The 21,791-nt window shown below is 40.6% G+C and overlaps 1 protein-coding gene across 1 annotated transcript in view; it reads right to left on the reverse strand.

Annotated features, from left to right (window-relative positions):
* Positions 1-21,791, reverse strand: part of LOC144799843 (sodium/glucose cotransporter 4-like) — a 791,764-nt gene that overhangs the window by 656,012 nt on the left and 113,961 nt on the right. Inside the window, exon 2 of the mRNA XM_078671423.1 lies at positions 5,399-5,470. Within this exon, the coding sequence (XP_078527549.1) occupies positions 5,399-5,470 (72 nt within the window). The remainder of the gene's footprint in view (positions 1-5,398; positions 5,471-21,791) is intronic.

The raw sequence follows: 21,791 nt of genomic DNA on the forward strand, positions 1-21,791 counted from the left end.
CTCAATTAGAAAATCGTAAATTGAGAATGCAATTTCAGGTTTGCAAGGGTGTCAATATGACACCCTGTTGCACCCCTGAAATTAACATGTGTGCACATGTGGCCCACATACCCACATGGCACTTTCAAAAATGTCAAAAAGTGAATTTTTCAAAGAAATCGCAAATTACCACCAACCTTAAGTTGGTGGTATTTTGCGATTCCTTAAGCCATAATTCGCACAACTTGGGTCCTTCCTACATTGCATTTAAGGAATCGCAAATTGCAATTCCTTAAATGCAATCGCAAAATAAGGAATCGCAAATTTTGCGATTCCTTATTTTGCATGTGGGTTTTTGTGTGCTACATAGCACACTGCCCTAATTGCGATCGCAATTGCTGAAATTCTGCGAATTTCATCATTTGCAAGTGCAATTAGGCTTCCTACATATGACACTTGGAGCGTTTTCACACGGCAAACCTCTCAAGTGAAAAGTAGATATACGTAATAAACTTTTTAACCAGTTTGAGGAAGAAAGTTGTGATTAGTGGTGGAGGAGAGATATTTTAAAATTATGTTTTAGAGAAGCAGGCTAGACGTTGGCATGGATAATCCATACATGACACAAGGCAGGTTTTGACTTGATAGTCATCCTAGGATACTAAACTACAGAGTAAAGGTCTTCTGTGGGTTTGTTTGTCTGGGACGTGACTGGAGGAGGTAGGTGTGAAAATCTTTCAGGGGCAGTATCATAGATAGTGCCCCAGGGGTGTAACAGGGATTTGCGTCTTCTTTGTGTACCTCTGGGCACTATGGTATTACAGAAAGGGCTGCAATGCTTGTGAAGTCCCTTCTGTAACACTGATAGGGCTGGTGCACATGTACCACCAGCGCTATCCTGAAAGGGCTTTCCCTCATTTGCATGGGGGCATGACCACACGCAAATCAGGAAATCACTTTGCCTCTGCACTTGCACCAATGCAGCTTCAGAAGCAAATATGCCCTTAGGAGGTGCAATAATAGTGCGCCACGAAAAGATGGCACAATGTCAGTGTGCCACCTGAGGTCAGCCCTCTCAGGTCGTGAAAGGTGATCTCATGGACCACCTAGAAAGCCCCACCGCCGCAGGCAGGTGTAGTCCCCTTCAGCTTGGACCTTTAATGCTGGAGCAGGTCCTTAATGTCCAGGATAGACTGCTACAGTGGACTAGAAAACTATTAGAACATTCTGCCCCATGAAAGCAGAAAGTCCTAATTGGGAAAACAAAGGCATCGAGACCAAGCGGATTGAAATTCCCCACGACTCGAAGCCTTTGTTTCACAGCTGTCATGAATGTTCCACAGATAACAGCTGCACGTAGGGCCATGGCTGTTTGCTGTGGAACGTTCACAGCAAGAGCTATGAAAGCAGGCTGTCAGAAATCACCCCCTGGTTCCCCCAGCTCAGATAAACCGCTTTTTCGTAGTCAAGTTAAGCCAGGAAGACCCATCTATCACCCTTCCCTCCTTCTGAAGTCCCAGTGACACTGAACTAAAGGAGGAGGGAAGGTTGAAGGCTTTGAGTGTCCTGCCGTATGGACTCTGCCTTTTGCTTTACCCTACCTATTTCAGATAGTTTTGAGAAGTAAGGTAAAGACAAAGGCAGTGGACATTAGGACGTTGAGAGCAGCAGGCCTATATCAGTTTATATAGACTGCGGCGGCTCAATACAACTCTCACCATCCCACTGTTCTAAGTACTGTTATTGATGCAATGCAGCACAGCAAGGGAACTTGTTGCATGAAAGGGAGAGGGCAGATATGCTCCATATTTACAAGGATATGCAGCATTTCTGCTCCCTTCTTGCCTTGGTGCACAGTGTGCTGCCTAGCGCCAAAACAGGAACCCTTGAACCACAGTGCAAGGGTGACTGCATTTTGGGCAGGGTTGTTTTTGTGCAGGAATGCATACTTTCCGGCACAAAACCAACCCATAGATACATATTACTCTTTCTATGTGTGCTGCACAGATGGAGAAAATAAGAAACAAGGAGAAATAAAAATATTTCTCCTTGTTAAACCTCCCTGGGGTTGGAGAAACATTTTGGCGCACACCTAGGTTTATGTGTCTTTGTAAATGTAGGTTTGCGTCAAAATACATGGGTGGATGCATGGGAACCGCCATGGCCCATCTATGTAATGCCTGACTGCCTTGCAAAGTAACGCAAGGCAGCAATATGTGCTGGGTTACTTTGTATTTACTAAACCATGCAAAGCCATGCAAAGAGGCATTTTATGGTTCAGTGAATGGCAAAAAGTATGTTGCTGTGCCACAAAGGTGATGCAAAATTATAGTGAATCTGGGCCAATATACCTAGTGAATGCTGTAACACTAGGTTCAATGGAATTGACACCCATTTTAATCAATGGAACAGTATACATGGCTGTGACCTTTCTTCCTGTGACAAAGCAATATCACCGCACATTGTCTAGGCTATTTAGCCCTCCATATATTTAGAGGCCACATTTCCCACTATCTGGCTTCATGGCGGTAGCAGGTACAGACCAGATGTGGTGGGCAGGGGATGGTGGGGGGAGGGAAATTATAATATCAAAATACACTTACCTGGACAAAGCTATACCTATACCTATACGAGCTCTAATAAGAACTAAACACATGTGTCAGGAGTTGCATCTACTCTTTCCAGGTTGACATGGACGCTACATTACCAATCCAAGGTTGTAATACTGTGCCTGGAATGGTAAAAGTATTTGGGCATTTTTTAGCTTAGCGTGGATGCCACTGTTGTAATCCTAGGTTTAAGACTTAATTACTAATGAGGAGGGGGGGGGTCGAGAATGTAAATGTATTTCGATTTATATAGCGCACTAATCACCCAGGGGTCTCAAGGCGCTTGCTTAGGGAACCCGTCCTGGTATTCCCCTATGAGATACCCCGGCAGGGTATTCACAAGGTGAAAGCCAGGCATCCCGCCGCGAGGGGTCGTAGTGGAGATTAAGCAAGCTATTGCCCAGAGTCGCAGAGTGTGATCCCGTGAGTCGAGTAGGCACCGGAGCGAGAATTGTCGAGTCCGTGGAATTTTTGAGCCCGAGACCCGCCGAGGCGGGGAATTGAACCCTGGTCCACGGCTGATCTCAGCTTCCGGGTCTGCCGCCTCTAACCACTGAGCCACGCTTCTCCATGAAGCCATGGCTCTCAACAGGTGTGGGTCATGATGTACCTCAACTCACCCTATATATGTCCTATCATAAATATCTCGTCAAGGTTCATGCATGTAGAGTTAAGTAAAGTAAACCTATTCATACCTCCTTTCATAATATTTCGGTGGCTGATATTTCAGCCGTGATTTTTGGATATCAATATTCAGGCCCAATAATCTAGTATGAAACTTTGTTTTTTTTGCTTTTCTTTATAACGCTTTCTTTATTAAGGAGACTTCCTATACATCCCATATTCTCACAATTTTTACCTTTTGAACTTTTAGGCCATTTCATTGCAATTTCGCTCCTCTCCTGATGTTGTTCAGCAGCATAAACTCTATTGTAAAATTCTAATGCGGGACTAAGGCACTGTTTGATGCAACAAAAAAACCTACAGATTCTAACATAAATATTTTTATTTTTAATTTTTTCATACAGGATAATAATTTTCTGATTCTTTATCATAGACATCCAAGCCACTGCTTCAGATCCAATTTACATGAAATCACATGACAAAGTCTGTTATTATTTTGTAAAATCTGGGAAGCCCTGTTGCCCCTTGGATGAAGATAGAACAACATTGTACAGCGTGTGCAAAAGGCCTTATACTCGGTGTGGAGGTAACACGAAAATGTTGCACAAAGCGAAACGTATATGCAAATCAGTTTCAGAGAAACAAATACAACATTGTCATGGATGCGAATGTGTGCAAAAGGTTATAGTAAAATGGTATTGTGCAGAAATAGGGTAATGTAAGAAAAAGTGCAGCGTTACTACATATGCCTAACTCAGGCGTATAACAATGCCTGCAATCTTTGAAAATCTGATGTTCTCGTGCCTCCCTCTTCTTGGTGGAACCATAAAAAAACTGGCATCCATGGAAAAGGCTGTTGATGAAGGATTCCCTATCTGATTTGACCTCTGCCCTGAATATGTCTTGGAGATGATGCTGAAGTGCAAAGTCATCCATCCACTTTGCCTCAAGAGCGACTAAATAAATAAGGTCTGAGAAGAGAAAGCATGGATTCTGGACATCTCCAGAGCCTTTTTCCAGACCCTCCAAATCATTACTTAAGGCGCTGTTACAACTAAAATGTTTTACTAGAATAACATTTCATATTTGGTTTTAGATAAAGCCCAAACTGACTTTTATGCATTTTTGTAACTTTGTTTCAGTTTCCCCAAAAAATCTATACAATCTCATAATAAACATGCTCACATTTGACATGTTTTAAAATAATTCCTAGTGTACTTATTACTCAGAAAGAATAAAGAGGATTGTTCTTGCAGGATACAATCTGTGATCCGACCCTTGATGGCATAAAGCCTCCTAGATGGATTGGTTTTTACCACTGTTTTGGGAGACCCTAGTGCAGACACAGGTTAGTGGTACTACTAACTCTCAAGGGAGCTTAATAAGGCATTGGCTGGTATGGGCCAGAGAACCCATGAGGCCTTATCCCATCAAGGGCAACAGACCTGAGCCTGTAACAACAATGTCTTACTTTGCACTTAAGTGGTAAGTTCAACAGCGCCGTCATTCAGAGCTTGATTACACACAAACATACAACACAACAAGTTGGACACCATACACTGCAGATAGTCACACCATGTTTTTCGGGCTGGAATGTTTCCATTGGGCGCAGGGTCAAGACTGATTTTCCATATGGCTGGGTCCAAACTGGAATGGCATGGTGAGCAAAAAATCGATGGAATTAGGCCCAGATCTCTGTACTGGGGCAAATGTATGACATTGTTCTACATTCTGTCCATCAATTGTTGTTTTTGCATTTGTGTGTAGACATTCCCATCCCAATGAATCCACAGACCAATGCAGATGTGGAAAGAGTTACAAAAGGGCCTTGTGTATTTCTGGTTTACTGCCTACAGTATCGTTCTATGTCTATATATGTTTGGGAAATGCCATAAAAACATCAGGTCAATATGTGCACATAAACCCTGATAATGAAACAGGTTCGTAATAAAATATCACTCTTCATCTGAATCGTAAGATTGTAATTGGTAGAAGTACAGAACGTGCAATTTTCCGATATACTTTTCTTTCTGAATAGTTTAGAAGTAATACACTCGACAAAAGTAAAAGTATTTTGCTCTAGCCTTATAATTCAAAAGAATATTCAAGAACTAAAGAAGAAAATTAGTAGGAAGGTCTGAATGTGATCGTTCCGTAATCAAAATCTGTATATTTCAAAAACTTACAGGGAACCATGTCATTGATCGGCCTGCAAGGAAGTATTCTCCAACCGTTCCTTGACTTGTACGTATAGAAGACTGAAAGACAAAAACATATATACTGTTCATCATATATTTTCAAGAGAATTTCAATGAGGTTGTCTTAATCTGGCTAGAACATCTGAATGAAGAACATTCATTTGACTTATGGACCAACCTTGCCTTTTACTGTGTCGATAGAAGACCTAATTTTATGATTAAGGCAATGAAAAATCCTCCAATTTCTTGAACGAATGCTCAAATCAGAGGAGAATGCAGGGGTGGAATTTACTCCACCATCAAATCCCTCTGCTTTGGATTCACTTTTTCAGCATTTCTTCTAGAAATTCAAGGCTTTTCCCTTTCTATTCAGCTCAAAACTCTTCTCTATTACTTGACTGCAATGGAACATCAACAGGACAGTTACATCAGTCAAACCTGTAGTCAGTTTTAAAATTCAAATCATTAAGCATATAACTCATCGATTCTATCAAACGTTTCCACAGCATAGCTAGATATTAAAAATGACTACTTCCTCACATCCTAAACCATATTGCACGCTTACCAGTCTTAATTAAACAGCGATATATGTTTAAAACTATAGATACATAGGAGCTTATTTTGTATTGTTGGATTTGTTTTAAAAGTTATACTTTCAACTTGTCATTAGAGAAATAGGAATCAAAGTAAACGTTTTGAACAATTGCAAACAGAGTCCCAATATACAGAAAAAGAGATCGAACTATGACATGAAATGCAGCCACGGCCCGTGGAGGGAGTTTCGGTGGGGCGGAGAGGCGGGGCGGGAGAGGGGCAGGGTGGGGGGTGCTAAAAACCGGAGTATGGATAATTGAAGGTAAGTAAACAATTTAATAAATAAAACAAATTTCGTAGCGTGCCCTGCATCGCATTTGGGATGCAGGGCGCGCTACGATATTCGTTTTATTAATTCTGTCTCGGTACCTGCTTGTCAGTTTGTATCCCCTCTGGTAAGTCCAGCACCTTGTTACCATTATGTCAAATGTTTGTTCCATCTTGTTGTACCCTTGGTAACTGTGGGGCATATTATCAACAACTAGCGATATTTATCGCTAAATAAGCTTAGCGACTTTTTTTTATCGCCGTGCATCGCCGGATTTTATCGCAGAGATAACGTGCTATTAGCAAGGTTTATCTCCAATGCGATAAAATTTCTGGCGATAGCGGCGAAATGCATGAATATCGCTGGAAATCCAGCGATATTCAGGCATTATCACTAATAGGGTCTTAACCTGAATATCCACCTCCCATTGGATATACAGGCTAAGAAGTGGTCTGAGCAGGCGTTAGGTTTTTGCGTATTCGCGCTTAGCGCAAATTTTTTCATCCCTACGCCTGCGTTGATAATAGGCGATAGCGATGTTAGCGACTGCTTTCAGTCGCTAACAGGATGGGTACGCCCACTTTGCATGTCATTAGCGATAAATATCGCTAACATGCAAAGCGGGCCCCAAACCGCTCGCTATCGCCTACAAGCTGTCGCTAACTGCTGTTAGCGACAGCTTGCTAATATGGCGATAAAATTATCGCTGCTTTGCGACTGAAAACGGCTGCTAAAGCAGCGATCATCTCATATCACCTGCCTTGATAATATGCCCTTGTGTTCTTTCACATTTAAGTGGAGACCTTAAGACCCTTCTCTTGTCTCTGACATGCTGTGCCTACGATATTCATTTTGGGCTTTCAGAAAACCAGCCAGCAAGAGTGTATCTCTCTCTCTCTCTCTCTCTCTCTCTCTCTCTCTCTCTCTCTCTCTCTCTCTCTCTCTCTCTCTCTCTCTCTCTCTCTCTTTCTCTCTGTCTCTCTTTGTATCTCTCTTTCTCAAATTATGAAGCCCTTTTGAAATTAAAGGTTACTGATCCTACCAACGGTAGTGAAGACACTACGCAGATTGTAGTAAGAGAGGTTTATTCACAGGTCACGTCCATCCAGGAAGGGGCATTGGAGCAACTAACTACAGAAAAAATGCAGAGCTCCAGTGACATCATGACATTCCAACCCTTGGGCTTGCACAATACCACACATCTCACTTTGTATAAAAACAAAGGGGCATATTACCAAGCAATAGCGATAATTATCGCTATTGCTTGATTAGCGGGGAAAAAATATCGCCGAGCACCGAGGATTTTTACCGCTGAGATACCTTGATATTATCAAGGTTTATCTCTGAAGCGGTAAAAATCCTGCATCAGGAAAATCGCCCATTTCCTCACTCCCTCCGCCTTAATCCAGGTGGTCATGGCCCTGGTACTCTCCCATATTGACTTTTCCAACAGTTTATACCTAGGCCTACCCGCAGGACAACTCAAGAGACTTCAGTACCTGCAGAATCAGGCCGCCAGGCTGATCTGCAAAGTACCCAAATGGGAACCTATCAAACCAGGCCTCGAGAGTTTGCACTGGCTCCCCGTGGCTCAAAGAACCGAATTTAAAGCCGGATGCATTATCTTTAAGGCTCTGCAAGGCAAAGGACCCCTATTTATCAGACAGCTGATCGGTAGATACGTCCCCCCACGGAACCTAAGATCTGCCCACAAAGATCTTCTAGAAGTTCCTCGTTTCAAGAAAAAACGACAAGGCGGCAGCTGTTTTCACTTCCTTGCAGCCACCCTATGGAACTCCTTACCTCTTGCCCTCAGACAGAGTAGAGACCTTCTTGCCTTCAGAAAGGCTTTTAAAACACATCTTTTCATACAAGCTTACCCGAAATAACTCCTCCGCCAGACTCTCCTCCTGTTATGTTTTTTATCTTACCAGCGCCAAGAAGCCCTCGGGCGTACGCGCGCTTTATAAATTGCCAATAACATAACATAACATAACATAACAAAATGCATGAATATCGCTGAAAAATCTGCGATATTCATGCATTATCGTGACAATGCTCTTAGCCATGTTATCCACCTTCCATTGGATAACATGGCTAAGAACTGCTTTTAGCAGGCGTTAGCTTTTGGAGATTTCCGCGCTTAGCGCGAATATTTCCAAAAGTTGTTAATAGGAGTTAGAGATGTTAGCGACTGTTTTCAGTCGCTAACATCTTGGCACGCCCACTTTGCATGTCATTAGCGATAATTATCGCTGACATGCAAAGTGGGCCCCTAAATGCCCGCTATCGCCTACAAGCTGTCGCTAACTGGTGTTAGCGACAGCTTGGTAATAGGGCGATAAAATTATCGCCGCATTAGCGGGAAAAAGTCCCGCTAATGCGGCGATAATGCCCTTGGTAATATGCCCCTCAGAGTAATAGAATGTAAATAACAAAGGTGCTATCTTAATAAAACAAAAAGAGTGTTTGGAATAATTTCATATAACACAACACACCGTACCCACACCCTCGTTAAGAAAGAAAAAAAAATCCTAAGAAAAATAAATAAAATAAAAGAGGAAAAACATCAAAGCAGTTTAACATGAAAAAAGTCATTCCATATCTTTGGTCTTATTGAAGTACGGACGCTACTTCTTGTATCTTGGATCAACATATCACTCTTTGAACATTTCTTGATTTTACCAGGCAAAGCAAAATTCTTGTTTTCCCCAGACATGACAAGGTTATGGGCAACCAAAGCCACACGAGAAATGCCCCACCAATTCCCATCGGAGAGTTTCACAGAATTCTTCCCTAGTCCATATACCTGAACAGGATCTTTGAATTTCAATAAAGCTTTTCCAACAAGAACTGGATTTTTGACACGTACCCATTCACCTATTTTTAATCTACATTCTTTCCTTATACCTGGATTCGTTTTAACAGTTCTTTTTAGATTGGCTAGGTTGGATTTGATTTCAGCAGATTTCCACCAACTATCAACACTCCCAAACTTCAGTGATATTTTTGTAACCCAATAAGGACAGAGCTCCGTGGCAGATTCCCTACCCCTCATCAACTCAAATGGGGATTTCCCAGATAATGAATGCCGTGTAGTGGGACCAAACCAAGTCCTGAATAGACTTAGTAACACTCATATTGCTTTTGATAGAAGCTTGAATGCATTCTACTAGTACTTTGTTAAAGCGTTCAACTTTCCCGTTGCTTTGAGGATGATAAAGGGGTGTCCTCACGTTTTTTATCGCACACTATTTTAAAAAAGAAGACATTTCTGTTGAGGTAAATTGAACTCCATTGTCAGTCAGGATCTCTCCAGGGAGTCCTTATCTTGAGAAAGCTTCTTGGAAACACTTGGGGCCTCATTTATGAGGCCGTGCGTCACTTTTACGCCGCCGGTGCGTCACTTTTTGTGACTGATCGGCGGCTTAAAACATGCCTCCTGTTGCGCACTATTTACAAAGTGATGCATCTAAGCAGATGCGTCACTTTGTAAACCCCTGCGCTACATTATACCTGCGTCAGGTATAATGTATGCAGAGGGGGCGTTCCCCCGCAAAAACCCTCGTAATAGTGACGCAGTGAAATCTATGAGATTTCACTGCGTCACTTTTAGGACGCTGTTGCGTCAAAATCTTGCGCCTGCCTCACAGCAGGCGTAAGACTGACGCAAGCCCTTTCACATGGGGCTTCCCCCATGTGAAAGGACGCATTGCTGGAGTTGCGTCACTTTTGTGACACACTACAGCAATGTGTCACTTTTGCACTTACAGATACATCAGAAATACTGACGTATCTGTAAGCCCTTGCGCAATGATGCGTCATATTGTAAATATGATGCATCATTGGGGTCGCAAGGAGGTCGCAATGAAAAGTGACGCATCGCTGTTTTCTCGCAGCGATGCGTCACTTTTCATTAATGAGGCCTTCAGGGTCTATTTCACAAAAGTAATCTGAGACAAAATCCTAACTTTACGACTTTTGTTATTCACAAACGGCTTTTAGGAGTAGTAAAGTTAGGAATCCTAACTTTACAACTTTCGGTATACACCGAAGGCATTTAGGAGTAGTAAAGTTAGGATTCCTAACTTTACTACTCCTAAACTGAGACAAAATACTAATTTTACAACTTTCGATATTCACAAAAACTTTAGGAGGAGGGTTTTGTCTCAGTTTAGGAGTAGTAAAGTTAGGAATACTAGCTTTACATATCCTAAATGTATTTTGTGAATATCCAAAGTCGTAAAGTTAATGCATTGCTTCAGAGGAGCTCCAAGGCTGCAATGTGGAGTGCGGCATCTTGCAATGTGGGTCTTTGCGGCAGTACCGATCCTCGCAGCAGAGGAGATGCATTGTTTCACTAGTGCCACAGAGACTGGTAGAGCACCTTAATCTCACTTCCAAGGGTCCAGAACTGGGATGGCACCATTTGTCAGGGAGCACTCAGAGATGACTTCTGTTTAATGTTTATGTTCTTCTTGGGTCTGAACACGACACAATACATTTAAATTTCTTTGACCAAATAGATATCTCCCTCGGTTCAAATAAAAACAAGCAGATACTCCTAATGGAAGATTTCAATGCAAAAATCTCTACTTCTCTACATGAATGCAATTCGGACTTCCGAACGTGAAGAATCTTGCTCTATTCCAGTTGCAGTATTCCCAGAACATATTAGAGCTAATAAAAGGGGGAAATTATATTGGAACGAATCAATGAATTCAATGGAATAATTTTAAATGAGAGAATGAGAGGAGATGTACCGGGCTCATAGACCCGAAAAGGTCCAACAGGGCTATCTATTCTGGACTCTGCCATCAGCAGTTACGACTTGTTCAATAAACTTCGCAGTTTCTCTATACAATTTGTCCAAAATAGTGACTACGCAATAGTCCTTCTAGAAATAGACCTCCATCTTCAGCCAGCTTCTACATGGTCTTTATCACAAGGTAGGTGGAGGTATTACTCAAACAAAAGCCAGCTAAAATACTATGGAGCAGCAAGAACTATACGCAAATTTACAAATAAATAATACGATTATGGAGTTCCAGCTGTATGAGCAAATCAACAAGAGAGTCAACTAAATCTCTAATTTTGAAAGCTTTGAAACACTGATATCTACTACTATGCAGAAGAAGCCTCATCCCAGTAAAGATAGCACACAAATGACAAAAGATCTGTCAGTAAACCTCCTGTTTAAGAAATTAAATCAGCTGATTAGGTTGCAATTTACGAACTTCTGTCTGGCTAGGAAGGCCAAAATTTCATCCTGAAGAAAGGACAAAAAAGGCTTTGCATGAAAAAGAATAGAACAAAAATGGATAGATGTTGGGTAGACCTGCAAGAAGCAGTGCGTATAAAAAATGCAAAAGCCTTTTGGGATATAGTTGCAGAAGCTAGTGGAAAGAAAACACCACCAAGAGCAACTCCAGTCCCACAAAAAGAATGCGTCGCTTATTTATCCAAATTATATAAGGAAAATCTACCATCTATTGATATCGGGAAATCTCTATGCGATGGAATGGACAGCGAGAACAACCAGCAGATAAAGTCGCTTACTGATCAGTAAATTGCCATATACATAAGGAAAGCGAGAGACACAGCAGCAATGGGACCAGAAAGGATTCCGGTGAAGGTACTAAAAGAAACATCGAAGGATGGAGTAGAGTCTTGGCCCCCCTATTTATGTACAGCTATAGAACTGGCCAAATTCTGAACGCAAGTACGGCAGTATAGTAGTTCTAAAGGTTCCCGCTTTTCTCCAAGTAATTATCGTCAGATTGCCCTCCTTGATGCTACTGGAAAAATATTTGCGGCCAGCATTTTGGAACAACTGAATGACTGGGCCAGAGGTAGGGGGGAAATTCCTACGGTACAAGCAGGCTTTCATCAAAACCCCTCTGTGATTGATAATATCGCCATCTTGTAAACTAATATCGAAAAATATGTGATTAGTAGAGCTTAGGTAGTTTTTAGTTTATTTGTAGATTTTTCTACAGCTTTCAAAAAGGTGGATAGGAGTTCTATGTGGAGGAAACTATTGAAGTTAGGTGTTCCGATAAGTCTGCTAAGAATAATAGTAGCACTTCACACAACCACATGGTTTAAGGTACAAATGGGAGGAGATAAGGGCTTAACCCAAGAGATTTCTACGCAAAGCATCCTCAAGCAAGGATGTTTACTCACCCCCCCTCCTCTTTTCACTATTCCTTAGCGATTTCCCGGACTGTTTCCAGGAGGTAAATAATTTCCCACCTCAATTAGCAACACAAAAAATCCATCTTTTAATGCATGCCGATGACTTGGCTTTATTTGATTCAACCCAAATTGGGCTGCAGCATAATATGGAGGCTCTTTTTAATTATACTGAAAGACATTTTTTAAGAAGAAATATTTCAAAAACAAAAATTTAACCATTTAGAGGTAGGAAAAAAGTCTATAACTTTTACCTGGAAACTAGGAGGAAGAACATTAGAAATAGCATCTACTTACATCTTTTTAGGGAGAGTTTTCTCTCAGTCCACTCATACTGCTTTGCACTTTCAGCAGGCTGAACTAAAAACAGTGGGCCCGATTCACAGAACTAACTTAAGACAAAATCCTAAACTTACTACTTTTGGTATTCACAGAAGTTAGGATTTTGTCTTAAGTTTGTCTTAAGACAGACTTAAGACAGACTTAAGACAGACTTAAGTTAGGATTTTGTCTTAAGTCTGTCTTAAGACAAACTTAAGACAAAATCCTAACTTCTGTGAATACCAAAAGTAGTAAGTTTAGGATTTTGTCTTGTGAGTTCTGTGAATCGGGCCCAGTGTCCCATGTTAGTGCTATAAAAAAGTTGTATTTCTCTACTGGGAGGCAAAATTTTTTAGCTCTCCTTGAAGTTTATCGAACAAAGATCACCCTTCCTAACATATGGTCTAGAGTATATTTCTATAAATTGTTGAGGTTATTTAAATCTCCAGGAGGGAAAACTCTTGTGTATGCTTATGACTACAAGCCAAGCCACTCCCTTTCAGGCACTCCAATTGGAATTAGGGTAGTGAGTGCAAATGCGAGAGCTTTGGCAAACCTTGTCAGATGGGCTTACAATTTACTACAATGCACTTGATGGTACATTAAGAGCAATTTTACGTCAGGAAACTTTAAAGGTCGATCCAGCAGTATATACGTTTAAACGAAATTTAGAGATCTCTTTGCAGCACTTTTAATGCTCCAAGAGCCTTTTACAAAGTTGATCCCCCGAACTCTTGAAGTTCTTTTGAAAAAATCTACTCCGAGGCTGAGCTACGAAATGGATAAACTTTATTGTCAACAGTTATCGCATTACAAGTTCGCGTTAGCTATGGTGCAGTATGAAGAGATCCCAAAATGTTTGAGTTTTACCCTGGGCCACAAGGTTAGGTGTTGAATCCTGATGCTAAGGCTGGGGACACTACCGTTAAAAAATTTAACAAAAAAGTGGGGCGGAAACTTTTTTTACAAAGTTTTTAACTTTTTTATAGTGGTATTCCCGCTATTTTAGAGACATATAAGCTAAGAACAATAATTTATTTTGCTTATAAAGAATGTCATGATGTATTGTAATACTATGGGACTGGAAATTTTTATATATCATTTAAACATATTGTGGATCTCGGATGAGGTCTATATCAATCAATAAATTTCAATTTCAATTGTTGGGGGTTTTGTCTGAGAGAGAGTGCAAGTTGCATGTTGTCGCTGTATGAAAGGATCTCGTGTGTGTGGATTACATTGGCCAGAGGGATCATGTATACATTCAAGATAGTGGAGGGCGTTACACTGATGAGTTTGCAGGCTTCGGAGGAGTACGGTTCCATGCTGACAGCTTCTGTTCTATATGTTAAGAAGCAGCGGACCCAGTTGAGAGCAGGTCCTTCGATGTTAATCTTGTGCAGGTGGGGTGCGAAACTGTTGCAAATGCTACAGAGAGGTTCAGGAGAATGAGCGTTGCCGTCTCTCCTCTGTCAAGGATCATGTGGATGTTATCTGTGGCAACAATGGATACTGTTTCTGTAATGTGGTTGGGCCTGAACTCAGAGTGTATGTTGTCAAGGGGCTGGTAGATGCTGAGGTGGTCGATGAGGCATTGGTTGATAAGTTTCTCTAAAACCATAATCAGATATGGTAGAATGGAAACGTCTGAAACACACATTTTCCTAACATTTATGTGAAAGAAAGTTTCAGCATCTGCTGGGATCTACAAATTTCCTATAATCTAGCATTTCTATACTTCTCCCAATAAAAACACGACCCCATTTGCGTGGCTCAGCCTAGTTCCCACAATACAAAGGCCCAAAAGTGTACATTGAAACATCAGCAACAGGGGTAACTTAGGTTTTTGAATCCTCTCTTGGATGTCACCTATTGTAACACATCAAACCAAGACATTTTTAAATAAAAAACAAAATCATGAGAGACTCCAGGATGGTGTGCCTTGAGTTGATCCGATTATCCGATTGGAAAACCTCAAATATTGCCTACGATCATGCATTTTCTTCATATGTCTGTGACGGAAAGTAACAGAATCAGCAAGGATTCAAAAATTCCTAACACTCAGCATTTCTACACTTATTCCAATAGAAATGCAGCCCCGATTTGTGTGGCTGCACCTAGTGCCTGCAACAGGTAGGGATCAAAGCACAGACAATGGTAGTCCTCCTCCATAAGCCCCTCAGATGTGGTCTTGTTGGTTTGGATCCTCTCTATAGTATCATCCCCAAACCTTTTGCCTTCCACCCTCCTATTTTTTTCATGTTTTTGTCGGCTTTACAAGTCTGTGCACTTTACCACTGCTAACCAGGTCTAAAATGCTTGTGCTTACTCCCTAAAACATGGTAAAATTGGCTTACTCCTGATTGGCATACTTTATTTACTAATAAGTCCCTACTAAAGTGGTATACCAGACACCCAGGTCTGGTAAACTGTATGCTACTAGTGGGCCTGCAGCACTTATTATGCTAATCACTTAAGTAGACCTTTAAAACATATCTCAGGTCTGCCATTTCAGCCTTTGTGCAGTTTTAAACTGCCAATTTGATTTTAATAAAATAAACCTTGTGTCAAGCCTAAAGCTCAAATGGTGGACACTGAATTGAATGCCAGTGCAACAATCCACCTGGTTAGTAGCATACTATATTATTCTCATTCCCATTGCTGCCAATACGGTTCCCGCTAAAGTAACACAAAAACCACCCTTTTCTGTGAAAAACGCTTTATTTCATGCTTGTTGTAAATATCCTATTGCTCATTCATGTTTTTAATTTCTGACTGGTGCCCCTGATAATATGGCTCCTTGTCACTTTCTCTGATGACATTTTCTGCCCACTTGGCCCAATAGCCCTGCCCTCTTGTACCCCATGACTATTACACCATCCCAGGTCACTTTTTTAAATCTTTCCTGTTCACGGAGTTGTCACTGTCTAGCCTCAAATCCATTGCCTCCCCTGAACACCACTTTCTTTGTAAATGCCATAACCCCAAGTCTCCCTTCATTTCTCCTGACATTTTGTTTTTGAGGAGTCTGGTGTGCCTCCTTTACCCTTTTTTCAGGGGTGACTCCTACTCAGGAGCAGAGGAGCGGCACCCCGCCTGCTGAAAGCCCGGCAGGCAATTACAAATACATAAAATGGCATGTGAATGCCATTTAATTTATTTGCCACTGCACTGGCTCACGCTGTGTACACTGCGAGAGTGGTGGGGGGTCTGAATCCTGCAAATGCAGGATGACAGCACAGGTCTCATTGCGCGTGTCAGATTAGCTGGCAGCCCGACATTCGCACTGTAGACCCAGCAATCCAAAGGCTGTGGAACAGCCTGGGAATTGCTGGCACAGACCCCAGACTGAAAATGAGCGCTGGGCGAGACTGCTCCTAACAATCCTGGAGCTGCTCTCACAGCATGAGAGCAGCTCCAGGATTGGTTGCAGTTGAGTTCAACAAGTCCTTCCTTTTCCTGCTTATGGATAGCAAACAGAATTGCTGCATTGGTCGTGCTCTAGCTCACGAATTTCTGGTGAGTCATGCACCTTCATGCCACGCCATTTATTTATTTAAGTTAGCTCCCACGGCCTTCCTCCTTATGCACCAAACTTACATTCCATACCCCTCTGCCAGTGTCCTGCATTTCTAGATACCTTTTTAATTAATTTGGTTTTAGAAACAGGATTTCATGATTTTTTGGGGATCACACAGCACTAATGTTGTTGGTATTTAGTTAGTATGCGGATGATCTGAATGCGGATCTTAATGTAAGGCTAGGAGAATTGGCATGTGAAGTTGAGCAATATTGCAAATCAGAAGGTCAAGGGGCACACCAACAATAAACCACCATTTTCCTGAAAAGGACATAAAATGTTTTTTGACACCTTTTCTCCAAGAGAACCCTTAGTTTCATCTTGCAACTCTTTTTTGCTTGTAAAACACCATAGTGGTCACCAAGAACAACAAATACACAATCTCATCAATATCTATAAATTAAAAACAATTGAACAAAATGAGTCCCTTGTCATACATTTTAAAGGTCGAGGAATGAAGGCAATTGTAACACTTTACCAAGTGAGGGAGCATCTTGAAAATGAGTTTGATGTGTATGATTTTGCGTACTTTTTGCATTATGTGGTGTAATTTCACCACCATATGTGATGTTGCCCAACCGTAGACAAATTTAAAGCTTTACAAACATATTTTCTTTCTTTCATTTTTTTAAAGAAAATCTGAAGATTTGTGTTTTTTTGTAATTGAAACTTAATGGGGATTATTTACAAGAAAATGACTCATCTGTATAGATGCGTCAGTTTCCCTGCACCTGCGTGCATAACCCTTGCACCATCATGGATTGTAAATACTGCACACACAGGTATAATGTGGCACAGGACTTTACAAGGTGATGCATCTCCCTTGTCACATTGTAAATGGGCAGCAACGTAGAGCTCTGTTTACGCCGATGCTGTGTCACAAAAAGTGACACAAAAGCTGTGCAAAAGGGTTGCAAGGGGCTTGTAAATCTGCCCCAAGGTTTCTGACTTGATAGGAGCTTTGAGTGGGGAGCATTGTTTAGGCTTTCTTGCTTGATAACTCTTGTCAATGTGTTCTGTTTCCTCAAAAGGAAAAAACACAGTAGCCTTAGCAGGGGAACTCATTCTTTATAACAAATGATGACATTCTTAAGACGGCACCTAAGTGGTACACAGGGCGACTCATAATTTGCTGTTGTGAGTGAGGAAGGTGGGGTGGATTGGTAATCTCTAGGAGCAGGATTTCAGCTTTTTCCACCTTCAGGCAAAATCCCTTTTTTTCTGCATTGAGCTTGTGACAGGGAGTGTGTTGAGTTTGGTAGCGTTCCAGAGTTGTCTTCAAGCTTCATATGGAGCTATGTGTCATCCCCATACATGAGATATCTTTTGTCTTTAGACTCTTGGTAAGAGGGGTCATAGAGAAGTTGAATATTTTGAGTGATAATGCAGTGCTTTGAGAAACTTCACTTGTGATTTTGGAAAGTCTATAAAACTATGAAAACTATTTTTGACCCAAAGGATATAATTTTTTCATAAGATCATTTGAAAGTTAATGCTAATACATTTCTAAAGTATATGAATCCCAAAAAAGGCATCCTGCGCTATTTCAGTAACAATATCGGACTGGGAGAGGGAGAAAGTTAGACCCTGAATATTTAAAGGCCAGATGGTAATAGCCAAATCTTTAATTGTTTTTTAAAACTGAGGGGCATATTATCAAGGGGGTTTATCTCTGCTTTTTTGGCTTTAAAAGCCAAGAAAGCGGAGATAAAATTATCTCCTATTACCAAGCTGTCGCTAACACCAGTTAGTGACAGCTAATAGGAGATAGCGACCATCTTGGGCCCCGCTTTGCATGTCAGTGATATTTATCACTAATGACATGCAAAGTGGGCGTGCCAAGATGTTAGCGACTGGAAACAGTCGCTAACATCGCTATCTCCTATTACCAACTTTTGGAGATATTCGCGCTAAGCGCGAATATCTCCAAAAACTAACACCTGCCCTGAGCAGTTCTTCACCATGTTATCCAATGGGAGGTGGATAACATGGCTAAGAGCATTTGCTCGATAATGCATGAATATCGCTGACTTTTCAGCGATATTCATGCATTGCGGCCGTTTTTTATCGCATTTGCGATAAACCTTGCTAATGCAAGGTTTATCTGCGATAAAAAACGCCGATGTGCGGCGATAATTTTTGTCTCTAAACAAGTTAGAGACAAAAATTATCGCTAGTTGTTGGTAATATGCCCCTAAGTACGTTGGGCTTTGCTCTGATATAGTCCAGGAGTGCATACCACAATTTATAGGTAATGTGGGAGAAACTTCTTCCTACCCACTGGGCTTTCTTGATCCTAGGGACCATTACCATATTGTCGGTGGAATAGTGCAGAGTACGCGTGGATGCTGCTAAGAGAAAACAGGAACTGATAGAGGCAAAATGAATGAAGCAAATAGATCTACCTCATGCATATTAATGAAGTAGGTCGCAATTTGCGACCCACTAGGATTCGCTGCCATCTCAAGGAAGGTGGCCTGCTGGGGTCAACAGAGCACCATGTCTGTGATTTCTTTAAAATAAGGCACATTATTTTTCTTTAATACAGCCCATTTTCCTCAAAGAAAAATAGGATGTGTTTAAAAAGCAAAAAAATTAACTGTTTATGATACATTTGTTAAGAGCAGGCAGTGGTCCCAGGGACCACTGCCTGCTCTTAAAAAATATTTATTCATCCATTCCCCAAAGGGGAATGGCTCCTTTGGGTTCTCCTTCCCATTTGTGAATGGATTTAGTAGGTGGTAAATTGCGAATGTTTTGCGACCACATTTTGTTTGCAAAACATTAGTACATAGCACTACGAACTGGTATTAGGAAAGAAAGCCCTAAACATGTCCCTACCAAATATCGAATCGCAAACCCAAATTATGATTCACATTTTTGCGGTCACAAACAGCCCAATTCTGCAAATCGGGCCATTTGTGACCGCAAAAATGCATGGTACATCTGAACCTAAAACTCCTTTATTGGTTTTAATGGAGCCCAAATAAAAGAATTTAGCAGATTAAGCTTTTTTAAAGAAAATTTTGCACGCACATTGACACGCATTGCCCGTCATCGCGTACGCGCTTCCCGTCATCAAAGGTCACGTATGAGGGCAATTACATGACGCCATCTTGGATTTTACAAGCATCGTAACGCTCGCATATCTTCACTCAGGAAAACCTGATTTCTTCACTCGGGAAGACCTCTTTCACCTAATATGATTATCCAAGTATATCACTACTAGTACTGTATTTTTTCATTAAAAATATACATTTATCCGTTCATATATATATATATTTTTTTTTTCTCTTCTCTTTCATTCTGTGTGTTTTCTTGTAATATTTCGTCATGGCAACACAACAGAATTTTACTATTCAACCTCCTCAACCTCTCTGGCCTTCGGGAACTGCACCTTCCAGGAAATGGTTAGAATGCAAGGCCTATTTTTTAAACTTTATCAAGGTTGTTGATGAGGATAATAAAATGTCAGCAGATAGGAAAAAAACACTTTTCTTGTATTCTATTGGTCCAGGACGACTAAAAGCTTATGATCGCATGCCAAAAGGAGCTGTAAGTGGAGACATTAATGAGTTTCTTGCCATATTGAAAGACTTTGATAACCATTTCGCACCCAAAGTTTTCATCGGAATAACAAGATATACATTTTTAATAGAAAGTAAGAACCTAATGATTACATATGGGCTCTTAGGCTTATTGCTGATGACTGCAAATTTTATCATTTACAAGATCAATTCATAAAAGACCAAGTGGTTATGCACACCAGGGACTCGTCCATTTAAGAGCGTTTATGAATCAATGGTGATGCAGATTTAAAAGATATTTTAGCTCTTGTGAGAAAAGCAGAACTATCCAGCCGCAGTGCAAAAGCTTTAAAAAAACGATGCTAAAGCGGATGATAAAACTAAAGTTAACCGTCAGCAAAATTAAAGATAGAACAAGAAATTTAATTCTAAGTCGTTAAACATGATTCATTCAAAAGGAATGAAAACGTTAAATGTTGTCGCTGTGATAGTAGTTCACATTTAGCTTCAAGCAAATTTTGCCCTGCTTTGAAACAAAGATGCTCGAATTGTAATATTGTTGGCCATTATGCTAAAGTGTGTCACAGGAAAAAGTTCATTGAGAAAGGAAGTAGATCTAGTACTTGAAAAACTTGTTAAAGCTGACATAATTGAACCTATTGAATCCTCACAATGGATTTCTCCGATTGTTGTTGCACTACATAGCAATGGAAAATTAAGGTTGTGTATCAACTTGAGACATTTAAACAACAATATAGCTGTAGCTAAGTTTCCCTTACCCAAAATTTCTGAAATGCTCAGTTTATTTAAAGATGCTAATTGGTTTTCCACAATAGATTTATCCGCGGCCTATCATCAAATTCCTCTCACTAATGACAGTAAACCATTAACTGCTTTTATAACTCCTTCAGGATGTTTTCAGTACAAACGTTTACCTTTAGGTCTCACCTCTGCTGCAGCGATTTTCCAAAGATTGATGCATCAACTTTTCAGTAAGCTTGATAAGGTACGATGTTTCCAAGATGACATTTTGGATTTTGGAAAGGACAGACAGGAGCATGATTGTATGTACAAAGAATTTTAGGTGTCTGGAATGAAAAGGTTTAACTGTTGAACACACAAAATGTAAATTTGCTGTGAAGTCTATTACGCATTTAGGACATGTCATCAGTGGAGAAGGTGTCTCTACCAAACCTGCTTTGGTAGATACAGTGTTGAATGCCCCTCATCCTAAAAATAAGGATGAAGTACGTTCTTTTATTGGATTAGTGGAGTTTTACTTAAAATTTGTGCGTAATTTCTCTAATAACATTTTCAACATTAATTGGTCTGTAGAATGTAATAAAGAATTTGAGGACATTAAGAAGGCTATTTCTGATTCACCAGCCTTAAGTGCTTTTGACCCTGAACTCAAGCATTATATCACTGTAGATGCTAGTAATGAAGGGTTGGGTGGTGTACTTTCTCAAGTCAATCAGGAAGAGAAGGAATTCATCATTGATTATGCTTCTCATGCCCTTTCACCCACTGAGGAGACATTCTCAGTAATAGAAAAATAAACTTTGGCTTGTATCTGGTCTCTTGAACATTTCAGAGCATTTGTTTGGGGTAGACCATGCATTCTTAGAACAGATCGCAAACCATTGGTAAAACTGAAGGTTTATTCAATGCTTCTCCTAGAATTGCTAGAATGTCATTAAGATTGCAAGACTACATCTATAAAATTGTTTATGTCCCTGGTAAGGAGACTGTAGTAGGGGATTTTTTATCATGTATGCCCACCAATCTAATAGACAGTTCTGATCATGAATGGGAAAATATTCAAGTTGCATTAGTTCATGATCATGGGTTACCTAATACTGATAACAGTGAATGGAACAAATGTTATAAGGAGGA

Source organism: Lissotriton helveticus, chromosome 1_2, assembly GCF_964261635.1.
Source record: "Lissotriton helveticus chromosome 1_2, aLisHel1.1, whole genome shotgun sequence".
NCBI lineage: Eukaryota > Metazoa > Chordata > Amphibia > Caudata > Salamandridae > Lissotriton > Lissotriton helveticus.